The sequence below is a fragment of the Cryptomeria japonica genome, chromosome 1 (genome assembly GCF_030272615.1).
Source record: "Cryptomeria japonica chromosome 1, Sugi_1.0, whole genome shotgun sequence".
In the NCBI taxonomy this organism is placed as follows: Eukaryota; Viridiplantae; Streptophyta; class Pinopsida; order Cupressales; family Cupressaceae; genus Cryptomeria; species Cryptomeria japonica.
This window is the reverse complement of record NC_081405.1, coordinates 421,990,767-422,006,284: the sequence shown is the minus strand read 5'-3', so window position 1 is coordinate 422,006,284 and position 15,518 is coordinate 421,990,767. Positions and strand designations below refer to the sequence as shown.

General features: G+C 41.2%; 1 protein-coding gene across 8 annotated transcripts in view; it reads left to right on the top strand.

The window, feature by feature from the left end:
• The window catches only part of LOC131065276 (uncharacterized), a 263,489-nt gene that overhangs the window by 195,830 nt on the left and 52,141 nt on the right, over positions 1–15,518 (top strand). For 2 of the 8 annotated variants that reach the window (XR_009111404.2, XR_009111398.2), the window contains exon 11: positions 3,764–4,138. The exons of 4 other annotated variants lie outside the window; for them this stretch is intronic. Coding sequence is in view for 1 of the 4 variants with exons in the window: in XM_057999765.2 (XP_057855748.1) it covers positions 3,752–3,754 (3 nt within the window). In the remaining 3 variants the exon portion in view is untranslated. Of the gene's footprint in view, positions 1–3,751; positions 4,139–15,518 lie in introns of those variants that run through there. 2 more of the 8 variants (XM_057999765.2, XM_057999781.2) reach the window with 2 other exon arrangements.

The following is a 15,518-nucleotide window of genomic DNA, read 5'->3' as shown; positions in this document are numbered from 1 at the left end:
TCAGGTGTATAGATTACAGTGGTATTAGAGTTTGTTTTTTCCTGCCATCCTATTGGGTTGTAGTTGCTTATTCTAGTCTTCAGTTGCATTTTAGAGCTTCAGTGATTGTTTGTCAGTTTCAGTGGCTTACTTTTAGAACCTCTATTGATAGTTGCTAGAACAGAGTTGAAAAGATGTTCATATTTGACAAGTCCGTCTGTGAGATGATGCAAAAATTACTTAATTTGATGATCCAGACATTAAAAGGGCGTTTTTAAAGATTGTTGCAAAAAACAGACATAAGGAACCAAGTATAAAAGAAGATGAGCAAAAGAACCCACATCAAAAAACTCAGGTGGATGAAAGGGAGCCCACAGTAGAGCATTTGGATGGAGAGATTGCTTTACGCCATCAGGAGTGTATGATAGAGCCCTAGGATGATACGTTAGACATGCATACAGTTACCATTGATGAGTTTTTGCATGAAGGAAAAGACAAAACAGCAGCCTTGGGGTCAAGTTCAGATTTTTCCAGTGATGTTGGTCTAGATGGATATCAGTTGGATGTCCAAACAAAGCCTTTGGGGATGAGTGACTATGATAGTTTCAGACTTTATGACTTGGAGAGTTACTTGTTTAGAGGATCCATTACATATGAGGTACATACTTTCACCGAACAAAGCAATCAGCCCTTAAAGTCCTCGGGAACTGGGTGTGTTAGCACCCAAGTATGACGAGGATCCTTATTGGGATGAATTTCCTTTTGACTATAGTGCTGTTCTAACTTCATCTCCGCAATTATGTATGATGGCATTGAATGTGTTCATTTTGAGAAGAGCAATCTTGAAAACAAATTACACTTATAATTGCATGGAGCTGATCTTGAGCAAAGGCCTAGTGACGTGGTTGATTTGGAACCTCAACTTACTGCTAATAATAGTAATGGAGAGGCATAGGGGGCTTGGGATAGCCTTGGGGTTATTGCTGAAAGGCATGACAAAGGGTTTGATTTTGGAATTCATCATAGCGGCAGTTTACTATCCTCACATGAACATGATTGGAAGAATCAATTTGTGGTGTCTGCTGATAACCCATTGTTTGAGTTGGGTGTTGACATGGCATATGACTACCCACATTTTTGAGCTGGATGATGGAACTACTACTGGTTGTATTGTCACACTTGGTGAAAATAGCAAGGTATGGGATCCATGAGAAGATTCAGGACTTGAGTTGGAGTATGCTTTTCAGCTTGGTGTTGATCTAAGTTCACATTATGAGGTGATTGGTTACCCTCCCAAGAGACGACTGGATATTAAATGTGCAAATGAGGAGACAGATGAAGATTGTAATTGGAGTGAGATGACACTTGAAGGCATCATCATTCCTAACTACACGAAGAATTGGAAGGTAACTTGGGTATGCAATCTAATGACTTCAGTTGAGAGTTATTTTCTTGTTGGTACTCGCTTTGAGTTGCATCATTCTTGCATTAAGTTTGGTCTTGTGTTTTGGAGTAGGCCAACAAGAGGGACTTTTCATAAATTATCTAAGTTGATGAGTTGTAATGCCCTTCATATGTAGTTGGAGACGTAGTTTGTTCATGGAATGTATTGAATCATGGAGACTTCCACATTTCAGATTTTGAAAAGTTCCAAACAATATTTTTGATCTTGCTAGAATTTTCAGAACAACAGCAAGAAAAGTAAGTTCAGAACTTGTTTGGCATGAAGAATTGAGATCTATTGCCTCTAGACCTATAGTGGAAAATGTTTGCATGGTTGAGTTGCAAGAAGTCCAAGTTGGTACCATTCACCGTGATGAACAAGAAGGCATTATCAAAATGAGTATTAAGTTTTATGCTGATCATAGTGCTGTGGATCTGCAGTTTGTGGGTGGCACTTGGATGTGTTGCATTGGAGGCATTTTCTTTGGAAAAAAAGCCTTGGGTTGCATTAGAAGATCTTCTGATTAGACACATATGAAGAGAAGAGTAGCACAACACAAGCATGGTGGAGCTGCTTCGTTACTTCAAATTCAATATAGTGGTCACCAAGAGAGTATTTTGGCAGGCTATGGCCACCACATAGATGTTCCTTGGTGGAGAATAGTTCATAATTTCAGTTTTGATTCTGCTGTTTGGATGCATACCAGCCACTTCCAAAATAACTTTGTCAAGGGAAGTAAAAGGATTCAATTGGTGATTGTTTGGAAGTGTTTTCAAGCCACTTCCAAGTTGTTTTTGAGCAATGCAATGTTCATTTTTCATGCTAACGTTCGGAGATCCCTTTGGTGCAGCTGTTGTTCCTTGCATAGAGAGTTGAACTTGTTTAAATCAGATTACTCTTCATTGATTTCAGTCTTAAACAGCAGCAGGCATATGCCTATTCAATGTGTTCAAATTGTGGAGGTTCATCTTGTGAAGGAAGGTTGGTGATTTGAATTTGGATAGTTTACCCTTAGAATTCATTCAGGACGGTGAAATTTCGCACACTTTGGTTCATCATCCAGAGACTTTTGGAGTTGAAATTGTGAGAGTTTTCACAAGTCATCATGGTTGTATCAGAATAGTTTAGAGGAGGCATATTAGATCCATGTGGTGTTATGGTGATGAGTTTGTTAAACTCTTGCAAATGATTGCATTCCTATTAGCAAGAAGATTAGAAGAGGTTGCATTTGTAGTTGTGACTCTACATGACTCCATGAGGAGATATGCTAAGGATTATAGTCTTGGGTTGAGAAGACTTTTCTTCTTGTTGCCTGAGATCGTGTTAGGTAGTTGGATTGTAGATATGGACTTCATTGAGATGCCTTGGCATGAGATGTTTCATGGTGTAGATTTCAGCCCTTACAGGTATTTTAGTTTGGGTTTTGATGATGATTACATTATTGGGTTTCAAGAGAGGAGAGTGCAGATTTGGCACGATGATTACAGTTATATTCATAATGGTGCAGTTTCAACATGCTGGGTTCTTTTCTGAGACTGACATGGGATCTCAGGACCTCATTGGTTTGCAATCCGGATCAGTCTGGTGTTCCTGGTGAATCTGATGTTGCATAGGCATTGCTTGAGGACAAGCAATCTTTGGGAAGGGAGGATTGTAATGTCCCCATTTTTTTATGCCATCGCGTTGGCTAGTTTTTCTGGTTTTAAGTAGGCTTCTAGATATGTTGGGAGGGTTCCAATATTCTTGGGAAGCTCAATTCTTAGTTTTAGTGGGTTTTGACAATTGTTGCTATTTATTGTAGTGCTTGCATGGCACTAATCTTTCTGAGTTTTTCTGGGTTTGTTCTCTTTGAAAGAACACTGCCATTTATGGTAAGTGTTTGCATGGCATTAATCTTTCTAGGTTTGTTCTCTTTGGTCCTTAGAGTACAATGTTATTTATAGTAAGTTCTTGCCTGGCATTGATCTTCCTGCGTTTTTCTGTGTTTGTTCTTGTTGATTTCAGTTTGAGTTTTCAGAGTTTTGCTTGAATTTTGGTGATAAGAGTTTTGATGAAAATGAAGGTATCTGAGGCTTTCTGATTCGGATTTTCTGGGTCTGGCATGTTTAGTGGATTTTTTTGGAGCGCTGTTTGAGTTTGCAAGTTTTTGAGTGTTTTCTAGTTGCTGGCAGTACATTTTCAGAAGTACAAGAACCCTAGTTTTTGTTCATAACTCTTAGAGAGATTAATTTTTTCTTTTGGGTATTGTTCCTAAGGTTTTATATTAGCTGGGCGATGAAGATTCATATATTATTTATGAGTGTTCAATTGCATTTGAATTTTCTACAGTGATGTCACCAGGTACAGGCCATGCACTCCATTTTTGATGCATGTGGGGGTTCAAGGAGGCACTATCTTCTGTATTTTTAGCTGCAAATTCATTCTACAGTGGTGCCTAGGCATCAGGAAAGAAGACTGGAGCATTGACAGCAGCTTGAGATGAAGAGAGGCATGAAAGAATATATTTTCAGATTGCCATTAGCCTTTCTAGTACCCAGTTTACATGGTGCGGAATTTTCTGAGGTCATTTTCAGATTGAAGGAAGATCAGCATGCACTGGCTGGTGTTTGGGTATGACTGAAATTTAATTGCAGACCTGTTGTAGTTCTTCAGTGAGCATCAGATGGTGATTTTGGAATGTGCTCAGACCTGTAGCAGCAAATGACCTTTATTTCTGTAGGTACTCTTGTTCAGTTTTATTGTCAAGACTCAAGATCATGCATTGGTTTTATTATTCATGTTGAATGCCAGACTATCCGAATTGGTAAACAGTACTATTTATGGTGAAGTTATTTCACTTTGGGGTGATGTAATGTCGTTTTTCCATAGTCATGTAGTTTCTTTAAATGAATGAAATAAAATCAGATCAGATTATTCCAACAACATTTACTTTGTGTTGGTAAGCATTGTGTCAAAAACACTTTGATAGAAAAAACCAATTTTTTTTTCACGGTATATGTTACAAAAATAGAATGTTATAGGATATTATTTCAGCTAATATGATATTCACTTCTAGGAATGTGAACCAGCATTATTGGATGACATCAACATTCTTTTGAGAAGCCTCCACTTTGGTTAAGGTTTTTATCTTGAGTCTTCTTGTCACTCTTGTTAGAGTTGTCTCTCAGATTTTGGTGCGTAGTGAATAGCTTCACTGTAATTGATAATAGATAAGAAGTGAAAGGGTTTCTTTGATTTAGAATTCCATTGTGCAAGAGTACAAAAGCGTCCATTTCATGTAGAGTTCTTAGTTGGAAGACTCTGCGGACTCGCCAAGACATGTGAGTTTGTTGGCGGGCCGAGTCGACTTGCCACGGACTCACGAGCCAAGTCCAGGAGAGTCAAAGCCAAAGACTCTCGAGTTTTTTCTGAGGACTCGCATGAGTCTGATGTTGGGACTCCCGTGTCCTATTGAAGGACTCTTGCTGTTTGTTGACACCGCCTAGTGACAGTTAAAACATGTTTTTATTTTCAGTTTTCCTCAGTTTTGCCATTTGTTATTGCTGTTTAGTTTGCTGTTTTTAACATTTGGACATATCATTATATGTAATTTTGTAAACATATATAAACTTATGCTGCTGTTATACATTTTAAAGTTTGTAAGTATGAGTATGAATGATGAAATTTCAAATATTGAGTGTTTGGAGATTATATGACGTGTAATGTTTCAATTATGGCTCTTATGTTTCTTAAATGCATTAATTTGTTTTTTTTTTTTTGTAAAACTACGGTTCTCTTTTTTGCCGAATCCTTGCCGAGTCCTTTCTTGAATTTTTGCTGAATCCATGTCCAATTTTTGGACTGCCGAGTCCGCAATTTTTCCAACTATGCTAGAGTCCATTATTTTGAAGAGGCCTCTGGACATTCATAATGAATTCTCATATTTCACTAAGTTACTTAAGGTAACGAAGCTTAATGATGGGCTATCAATGTTGTGAGATGGAAATTTCGCACTGACACACAATATACTATGAACACCACACACTTTTGAAATTTCACTCAGACACTTTTGAAAGTATTGCTTGCTTGTTATACATAAAGTCTTCCAAAGAGAGTAGCACTTCTTCATCTTGCAACTTTGAAGGTGTTTAGGGATGTAGATCTTGACATTTCACTATGTAATGCATTCTCATGAAAGAAGTTAAATACAATTTGAATGCATTATCACCAACAACTTCTAAGATGAAAAAGGTGTTAGGATCAAGGTACCATCTAAGTTGTAAATCCTTTGTCATATTGTACGGTTCCAACATTCTTAGAAAGTGTCCTTAGGCACTTAGGGTGTATTGAGAAAATAATTTGTAATATTTTGTTCTCACCATAGTTTGTAATACATTCATGAAGGATGAAGGGTGAAGGGTTCTAGTAATAGTGGTAAAGGTGACGTGCACATAAATATTTAATTGATTTTTTCCCAAATGTGGAGGCCTAAAATGGGACAGTAAAAGACATGTGAAGAGGACAAAAAACTGATTGTTGGGCTTCTCCAAGTAAGCGTTTGGAAAAAGGCAACAATTTTCTCTTGATTTTCCTTCATTTATGGCATTTCATGTGATGCTTTATTTCCAAGTGTGGGCAGGCACTTAGGTTGCAGCGAAAGTTTTTGGAGCCAAAACTTGTGTCCTTTCACATTTTTAGGAGGCAAACCAAAGGATGGGACATTTGGAATGAAGAGTAATATTTGGGCGTCAAGTTTGGTGCACAAGACCTCTTTACAACTCTATAAATTTAGCTCCTTGAATGTGGAAATTGGGTGGAACAGTTGAAAGTAGAGTTATACTGTAGGTACAAGAGCCTAAGAAGGAACATGTTTGAGCATAAAGAGGTTGCTCACATGTACATAGAGGCTGCCATATTGGAGGCAAAAAGGAGAATGGAAGTGTGTGACAAATTGTAATTTTGTTTTAATGATAATGCGTACTTGGCCTTTCTTCTTGGTAGGGCTTTTTCCCATGAGGGTTTCTCCATATAATGTATCATGTGATGCTTTTATGTTGCTGGTTTGTGCCTCTTTTCTGCTATCTTATGCTGATGTTATCTTTTATTTATTGCTGTTATAAGTTCACAGGAGAGTGTTGTTAAGCATGTTATATTGGCTGATTTTTAGAAAGAAAATGGATCTAATCATGGTAATTCCATATTAAAATTAGTTAGTTTCAAATTTGTATACAAATTTCATATTTTCATATTGTAGTAGTCCAACCTTGGTATCTCATTGATTGATGCCATAAATTGAGAACAAATCTTTAATGCTAATTCATTGGATGGAGATTGAAAATTTCTCAACAAAAGGATCATACCTTAATGGCCTAGTTTCTTGTTTTGTCCTTGCTACCTCTCTTTACCTAGGGAGTAGGGACAACCATATTTGATCTCCCACCTCGAGACTATGCTCCAAATAGTGTTGATCATGTTTTCCCTTATATTTGTATTGAGACGTGTCTTATTCACCTTGAGCTTCATTTACTAAAATCCGCTAAACAAATTGTATTTCTTTGATCACCTCTAAATCTTGTACATCTTGTTCCTTGGTCTATTCCAGTGCAACATCAAGTGGACTAGTAGGCAACTACCCCAAACAAAGCCTCAAATGCCGACTAATATGTAGAGAAATGAATTGTTGGATGTAGGGTAAAGACTTATCCCATGCCTTGGGACACTTGCTATTATAACTTGTATACCATTGTCTCATTGATTATCTTTGTTTGTTATCTTTTTAAGGATGGAAAGCTATCCTCATTTGGAGCTTATATCCATTTTCTCCCATAAATTGAACCAAAACCTACCAACAAAACATCTTTATCTGAAATAATTGACTGAACTAGTCCACAGTGCATCATAGTTGAAAAACTTGAACCCAACAATTACTTTGACTTGGAAAAGACTTAGGAAATAACCTTTGCAAATTTATTGAACATTTGAAAATACACATTTTTAAAAATAATCTTCAAAAATACATATTATTGGATTTGTAAAACACATTACTGATTTACATCTTATATAAATCAAAATTAAAATTTAATACATGTCATTGACCAAAAAATGAGTTACAATGCCACACCTAGTTCCACTAGCCATGCCATTTGTAGAAGTTGTCTCATCTAATGAGATTTTTAGCTAGTTGTGTGATAATAACATCTAACTTGGCACACTTGAGAGTTATATCCCAATTCATTGTAATCAAGTTTCTTATGTGAGGAGATCCCAATAACTAGTGGGAGTTTGAGAATGGAGAGCCCAATGGTGTTGAGGGGCAAGGCCCCTTGAGAGGGTTTGGAGACAATGTCCCTAATAGGGTTGAGGGGCAACACCCTCAATGGGTTTGAGGGCCAACGCCCTTGTGGGGGTCTAGGGGCAATTCCCCCAATGGGGTCGATGTGCAATGCTCCCAATGGGGTTGAGGGGCAATGCCCCTTGCAAGGTTCGTCCAGGCCCAAGTTAAGGCCTTTGAAACCACACAAACCTTCATAGCACACATCTTTTTCACAATTTTATCACTTAAGGGGAAAATGAGGTATTGGTTAGCAATAGTGTACTCAAAACGCAAAAATCATAAAAGGTTTTAAACAGTGAAAAACAAATTTATACCCTCATTTAGGTGAGTTTTTCATAAAAAGTTGCATGCTTCTAGTGATTTTTGACAAGTTTTAACCAAAAATCACCTTGAGTTTTGCAAGAAATCATTGGCAAGTAACTTTCTAGGGTTTTTGATTTGCAAGTGCTTTGTGAGTTTTTCAATGATGATTGACATAATCTTTGTTGGTGGTAATTTGTCGACATAGGAATAATACTTGTTATGCTTAGTTAATAATTGGCCATGTAAATGTTCCCGTAGGGATTAGTTGGTAGTTGGCGATAGTTGGTATCTTCGTCGACTGTCGGGTAGTATATATATGCTATGTTGTAACGGGAACAGGAACATTGTGATTTTTGTATCTAGTTTTATATGATGAAATAAAGCTACATCTTTCTGCCATATATGTTTTGTGAATTATTTGTGAATGATATCTATTAATGTTCATGTACTTGCTACATTCTGTTTACTTCCAGTAATCTGAGAATTCACCTCGTAGGGAGCAAACATTTTGGCGCCATTGCCGATACGAATTCGGAGATCAATATGGTGGCAGGCGGTAGGCATGTATAATGGGCCGACCATTTGACCAACAGTTTATAGTAATTGAAAGTGATACATGAGGAAGTGACGCAGGAGGAAGCACAGGAGGATCAACTAACGAAAGATTTGGTGGACCTATGGGAGGTTTCGGTCACCCAGTATGTGTAGAGGGAAGCTCAAGAGAGAGATGTCCCTAAAGGCATGGTGTGTGGCGATCTCACGGTCAACACTGTTGTCTTCGATCTTCTCGGGAGTCTTTCGAGGTTGTTGGCACAAAATCTCATTGAACTACAAGACCAAAGAGAGGAAAGCAATCGTGAATGTTATCGGTAGCAAATACTGCAACAGTATGAAGATCAGAACTGTACGGAAGAGGTAGAGAGGCATACAAGTAGACGTTGTACTTTTGGCAATTAATGCCCCTACGACCGAACAAAGACCAATGGCGTACCAGAACCACTCGAGAGGTAGGGGAGGGATTAGTACGGAGATCTCTTCGTATAAGAGAACAAAGTGAGTGTAGATAGTTATAGGAAATTACTAAAGGCTGGGAGAGTCCAAAAAGGAGAATCAAGAGTCAGAGAGTGAGCTGGAGCCGTAATTGGGAGAGGTAGAAACTGTGTACATGGAACTAGTTGGTAGAGGTTGCTAAAAACCTACCACTTCCAGACGTAGTGGAAGAAGATCTCGTCGACCAGGTTGCACACTTGACGTCGAGTGAAGAGTCAGGAATCGAGTCTCTAAACAGCCCGTCTGAAAACTTTGAACGTGACGAGGAGGAAGTACAAAACCTTGAAGTCGAGGTTGCAGAGATTTTTGAAACCAACTTGTACCAAATTGGAAATTTGTCTCTCGTGGAGGAATAAAAAATAGGAGGGCCTAAGCTGAAGACTTCGGGAAGGAGAGACTACAAAACCGAAGGGGACCAAGGTGCGGAAGATGCGGAAAGTGGATGCCTAGAGAGCTCGCGCATGGCCGAGAGGGCAAGAGAGGCACAAGAATGTGAAGAGCAGGACAGTTCAATCAGGTTGAACGCACATGGTACCTTCCAAGTAGCACACAACACCTTCCAGGCAAGGACAATGTTGCAGAATTAGATTAACTCAAAAAGGCAAAAACTTCCAAGGTTCATAGGTGATGGGTTGGAGGACCCTAAACGACATTGTTAAACATGTATAACGATATGGGAGGGAGATGGAAAAGATGACCAGGACTACTGGCCGAAGGTGTTCCCTGCTACTCTTCAGGGGATTGCCATTGATCGGTAGACAGACCTCGACGCCCAACACAAGGTGGGATGGAATAATCTAAAGAAGGCATTCAAGGAGGAATTCAAACTTTTGAGAGATGACAACAAGATTGTGGCCAAAATCTACAATACCAAGCAAGGAAAAAGTGAAAGTGTTTGGGTTTACAATTGTAGGCTGAAGGAATTACTAAACAAAATGGAACACCAGTTAGCCAATAGCTTGGTTCGTGGAGGGACTTGTCTCGTCACTCAGAAGGAAAATGAAAGTGGTCTGTCTGCCATCGTACGATGAAGCCTATAACCAAGCAATGGACATTGAGAACGAAAGAAAAACATCCAAAGGGAAGAAAAGGGTGAGTGATGATGACAATACAGATGGAAGTAGTGATGGATATTCAAAGACCATGCAAGCCCTACGAAGGGATATGTTGCAAATGATAAAGGAGTTGACAACAGGGAGGGAGCGTGCCAAGGAAAGCAAGGAAGTATGGTGTACTAATTGCAAGGTAGGTCATACCAAGGACACTTGCTCGAAAAAATTGTCTTGTGACATCTGTCAAGTGCTGGGCCATTCCACCAAGGAATGCTCGTACAATTTGAAAACAAGGAGCACACAAGTGCTCTACGCCCAAGGGGAATAGGCTACCCCGCCAACCACACCACTCAAACCACCAGCAAACGCCGATGCCTCGCCAGGAGGGTATCATATCAATCGGCGAGGGAACAATCATTCTAACAACACACTGAGGAGCAAAATCCAGTACAATGCGAAGGGGAGACTCATGATCCAGTGTCGAAAGTACAATGAGTGGGGTCACTTCGCTTGTGAATGCCAGAGCAGTAACAATAGTTGGAGTTTGCTATGTAAGTGGTTTGGACCAAGTTACCACAAGGATGTGGACTACCCAAAGAAGAAGGGAGTCAACATGTTGGACATCAAAGAGCCAGGCGAGAAGGTATTGGCAATCACTAGGCTCCGAACAAAGAAAGCACTGTACCTTGATTCATGTATGGAGGAGAGGCTCCGAGAGACAAAGGCCAATGTTGAACGGGTGATGATGGAAGAAAGAAGAGTCTCACATGAAACCGCTAGTTTTCCACTACGGGCGGAGTCTAAAAAATCCATAATGTGGTAGATGTTGCAAGCCATCGTACCTGTACGAGTGGCAGAACTTCTACAAACAATGCCACAATTGAAAGTAGCCCTCAACAATGTAGTTGACGAACCAATCAACCAGGAACAAAGTAAACCAATGGCAAAATCAATCGATAACCTGGCTACTAAATCCATGCTACTTATAGTAGGACTAGAAGGAAATCGATAGTGGTGGAAATGGAAATCAATGGATGGAGGTTGACAGACACCATTGTTGATGGAGGCTTTGGAGTGAATGTGCTTCTTGTAGAAACCTGGAAGGGTCTCGGCAAGCCAACACTCTAGCCGCCAACCTTCTGGTGGCCAACCTTCCAATTGGTAGGTGTTGACCAACATGACATCAAACCCCTCGGGACACTCATGCCACAAAAGGTCACTATTGGCACTCGGTCCTTCCTCCTGGACTTTGTGGTCATTCCACTGGAAAAGAAGGCATACGATGACCTCCTTGGAAGGGGTTGGTTGATTGCCACCAAGGCAAATCATAACTGGAAAAAGAACACACTCTCCATCGAGAACGAAGGGCGGAAGTACGTCATTGATTTGAAGATTCAAGTCATGAGGAGTTGGCATCCTCTGACTCCAACTCAAATGACTCTCATGACTATGAATGGGGTTCGAAGGACGGAAAGTGGAAGATGGAACCCAACGATGAAGGGGTGTAGGAATTCGAAGGTTGCTCAAAAGATGAAACCAGCTCTCTTAGTGGGCTCTTTAATTGGTAGATGAAGGACTACGAGGTCTTCCACTCAGAGTGTTACATGCTGCAAATATGTGAGATTGAGGAGACTGGCGAAGGTATGGAGAATGTGACCTTCCCTCCAGAGTTGAGGAGTGCCGAGAGGGTGTGGCTTGGGTGGATGATACACCCACCCATCGGTTCAAGAGGGAGAAGGCTATCAAATATGGGGAACCGAATATAAAGAAAGTAAACCTGGGAGATGATGACAACCCGAAGGTGATTCTTGTAGGGGATGACTAGAATCTCGTACTTAAAGCCGCAACATTCAAAATATTTCTAGAGTACAAGGATGTCTTTGCATGGATGTACAAAAACTTGAAGGGGATACCTTCAGAGTTGTATGTACATAGAATACCTGTCGTACCTGGTGCCCAACCTGTATGGAAGAGGCTGTACAGGATGAACAAAAACTATGCGGTAAAAGTGAATGAGGAGATTGAAAAGATGCTCGAAGAGTGCATTAGCTTCAAGGTAGAAACGAGTGAACGGGTATCACCCATTGTCATTTCCTTGAAGGAGGCAAACCAAATCTGAATCTATGTAGAATTTCTATGCCTGAATGCGGTGACAATCAAAGACCCCTTCCCAATTCCATTCACTGACGACATCGTGGAGGAGATGGCAGGACACGAGATATATTCATTCATGAATGGATTCTCGGGGTATAATTAGATCAGCATTGTCGAAGAGGACAAGCTGAAAACAACCTTCGTAGTGGAAGATGGAGTGTATGCCTACAACCGGATGCCTTTTGGTCTATTCAATGCCTCAACCACTTTCCAATGAATAATATTACATATTTTTTTGACAAGATGTTGGTGGATAATTTTGAAGCCTTCCTAGACGATTGGTCCATTTATAGTGAATAGGGAACCCACATAAAGGCGCTAAAGGAGTGCATGGAAAGATGCTGACAAGCCCGATTGACTCTCAACCCAAAGAAATGCCGATTCATGGTGCTGCAAGGCAAGTTGTTGGGCCTCATATTGTTCAAAGAGGGATTGAAGACGGACCCCGACAAGGTAGGTATGATTGTTGCAATGGAGAGTCCAATGGATGTGATGGGGGTGAAGTCCTTCCTCGGGCACATAGGCTACTACTGGCGGTTCATCAAAGGGTTTGCTTAGATTTCCTATCGGCTTGACAGACTGATAAGGAGGGGTGAAACATTCCTATGGGGAGTTGAGCAGGAGGAGGCCTTCAGGGAACTCAAGTCTCGATTGGTGAGTGCACCAATCCTCGCGTACACCAACTGGGACAAGGAGTTTCATGTACACGCGTATGCTTCCAACTATGCCATTGGTGCTATATTGGCACAAGTAGGTGCACAAGGGCTAGGCCATCCCATTATTTTTGCGAGCTAGTTACTCTTCAAGGCTAAACGGAACTACAGTACGATGAAGAGGGAGGCACTCGACATGGTGTAATCCGTACAGAAGTTTCGACACTAAGTGCAGGCAACCTGTTCACATTCTATGTGGACCACCAAGCACTCATGTACCTTGTCAATAAGCTGATCATCCAGGGCAGGGTGAGTAGGTGGCTACTTCTACAGGAATTCACCTTCACTATCATAGTATGTCCCAAGAGAAGGCATGTGATTGCTGACCAACTCTCTAGAATCAAATTTGGAGAACCTCCGGAGGGGGTAAATGAAGACTTTCCGGACGCTCACCTATTCTAGATGGCAACACTACCTCCATGGTACGAAAGCATTGGTGAATATTTATCCACCTCGACATTCCCGAGGGATATGTTGTCGAGTGAGTGGCAGAAGTTGGCAGTAAAAAGTAAAACATTCCAGTTGATTAATGGCCTAATTATAAGATGGGACCCGACCAAGTCCTACGGAGGTGTTTAATGCAGGAGGAGATCCCAAGTGTACTTAAGAAAGCACATGAAGGGTTGGCGAGAGGCCACATGGGACTTGACAACACCGCACAAAAGGTTCTCCTGGTGGGGCTATGGTGGCCATCTATACATACGAACTCTCAAGAATGGGTTGTGGGGTGTGACACATGTTAGCGAGCGGGCAAGCCACTAAATAGGGATTTCATCCCTCTATTTCCATCCTAGCCACAAGAGTTGTTCGAGAGGTGGGGCCTCAACTTCGTCAAACCCCTGAAGGTGAGTAACATGCACTGGTGCCGGTACATCATAGTGGCCACAGAGTACCTCACGAAGTGGGCAGAGGCAAAGGCTCTTCCAAACAACACTGCCATCAATAAAATAATTTTCTTGTATGAGCAAATTGTCATAAGGTTCAACATCCCAATTCAAATTACCAGCAACCACGGGGTACACTTAGTGAACTAAGTTATTAAGACTATGACGATTGATTTTAGGATATATCATAATCTGTCAAGTCCATACTACCCTCAAGCGAATGGTCGGGCTGAATCTACTAACAAGATGTTGGTGTCAATTATTTATAAGTCCTATGGGGTGGAGCAAGAAGATTGGGAGGAGCAGCTTCCAGCCGTACTATGGACGTATCGTACCACTTACAAGTGACAACAAGCCACACACCCTTCCAAGTCATGTACGGGCAGTAGGCGGTAGTACTGGTAGAGTATACCTTATCGAGCCTGCGGATTGCTGTGGAAAACCAGTTGGGTGACACGGAATGTTTGAATGAACACCTCGTGAACTTAACAAGATTGGACGAACGATGGATGATGGCACAATGGGCTATGGAGGTTGCCCACCAGAGTATGAAACTTTGGCATGACAAACATCTCCGGTGGATGAACTTCCGACTAGGCCAATTGGTTTTGAAATATAACAGTCGTAATGAAGTCCGACTGGGGCAATTCCGAGTTTGTTGGCTAGGAACTTATAGAATCCAAGATTTTAGGACAAACAGTGCAATTAAATTATCGACATTGGATGATAATCCCATTCGAGACCTTGTGAATGGCTCCAAGCTGAAAATTTATAGAGAACGTGAAAAACTTGTGGTTGCCATCAATATGTTGGGATACGCCACCAAGGGAGATTGGATAATCGGCCGCAGTGATGCAATTGAGGAGGACCTCGTGATTATGGAGCAACCTTATAGGCTTGATGAGAATTGGGTTGACCCTGTGACATTCCTGGAAAAAAGGATGGTGCAAAAGCATATTGAATGTGTCGTCGTGCCCCGAATACACAAACACCTCACAAATGCATACTTTGATACCCCAGCCCTGTGGGTAAGGTATGATGGACACTGGATAAGGGCCCCGTACAAAGGAACCCGTCTAGGGTACATAGCCGATGAAATCGATGAAGAGGCTGAGGTGCGACGTAAGGAAGAGCTAGTTGGGAATAGAGAAACGAGAATTGCCCAAAATCGTCGAGTTTGGGTGATTTCTGAGTCGAGTCATGCTGACAGAGTCCAAGGGGCTTGGACTTGGACTTGGCCGAGTCTGGGGTCCAAAATCGCCTGGACTCAGCCAGACTCGACTAGACTCGGCCAAACTCGGCCAGACATAGACTAGGGTCCAAAATCTTTAAAAATCTCTAAATTTTTGGAGTTTTTCACTTTCTCGAGTCCAGCCGAGTCTGAAGCCGAGTCTGACTCCGAGTCCTGAGTTCGAGTCCGAGCCGAGTCTGAGTCCCGTTTCTTTGGTTGGGAAAGAAGAGGAGCCACTCGACTTGGAGTTAGAAATTGGTCTTGCATAGTACGGTGCAACTCTCGGCCTGTGTTTAAAAATGGTTATCAAGGCAGAAGACCAATTCATTGTGGAAATGCACTTGGGGCATAGTTCGAGAACTCGCCAAGACTCCCTGAGTCCTGGTGAGTCTTGA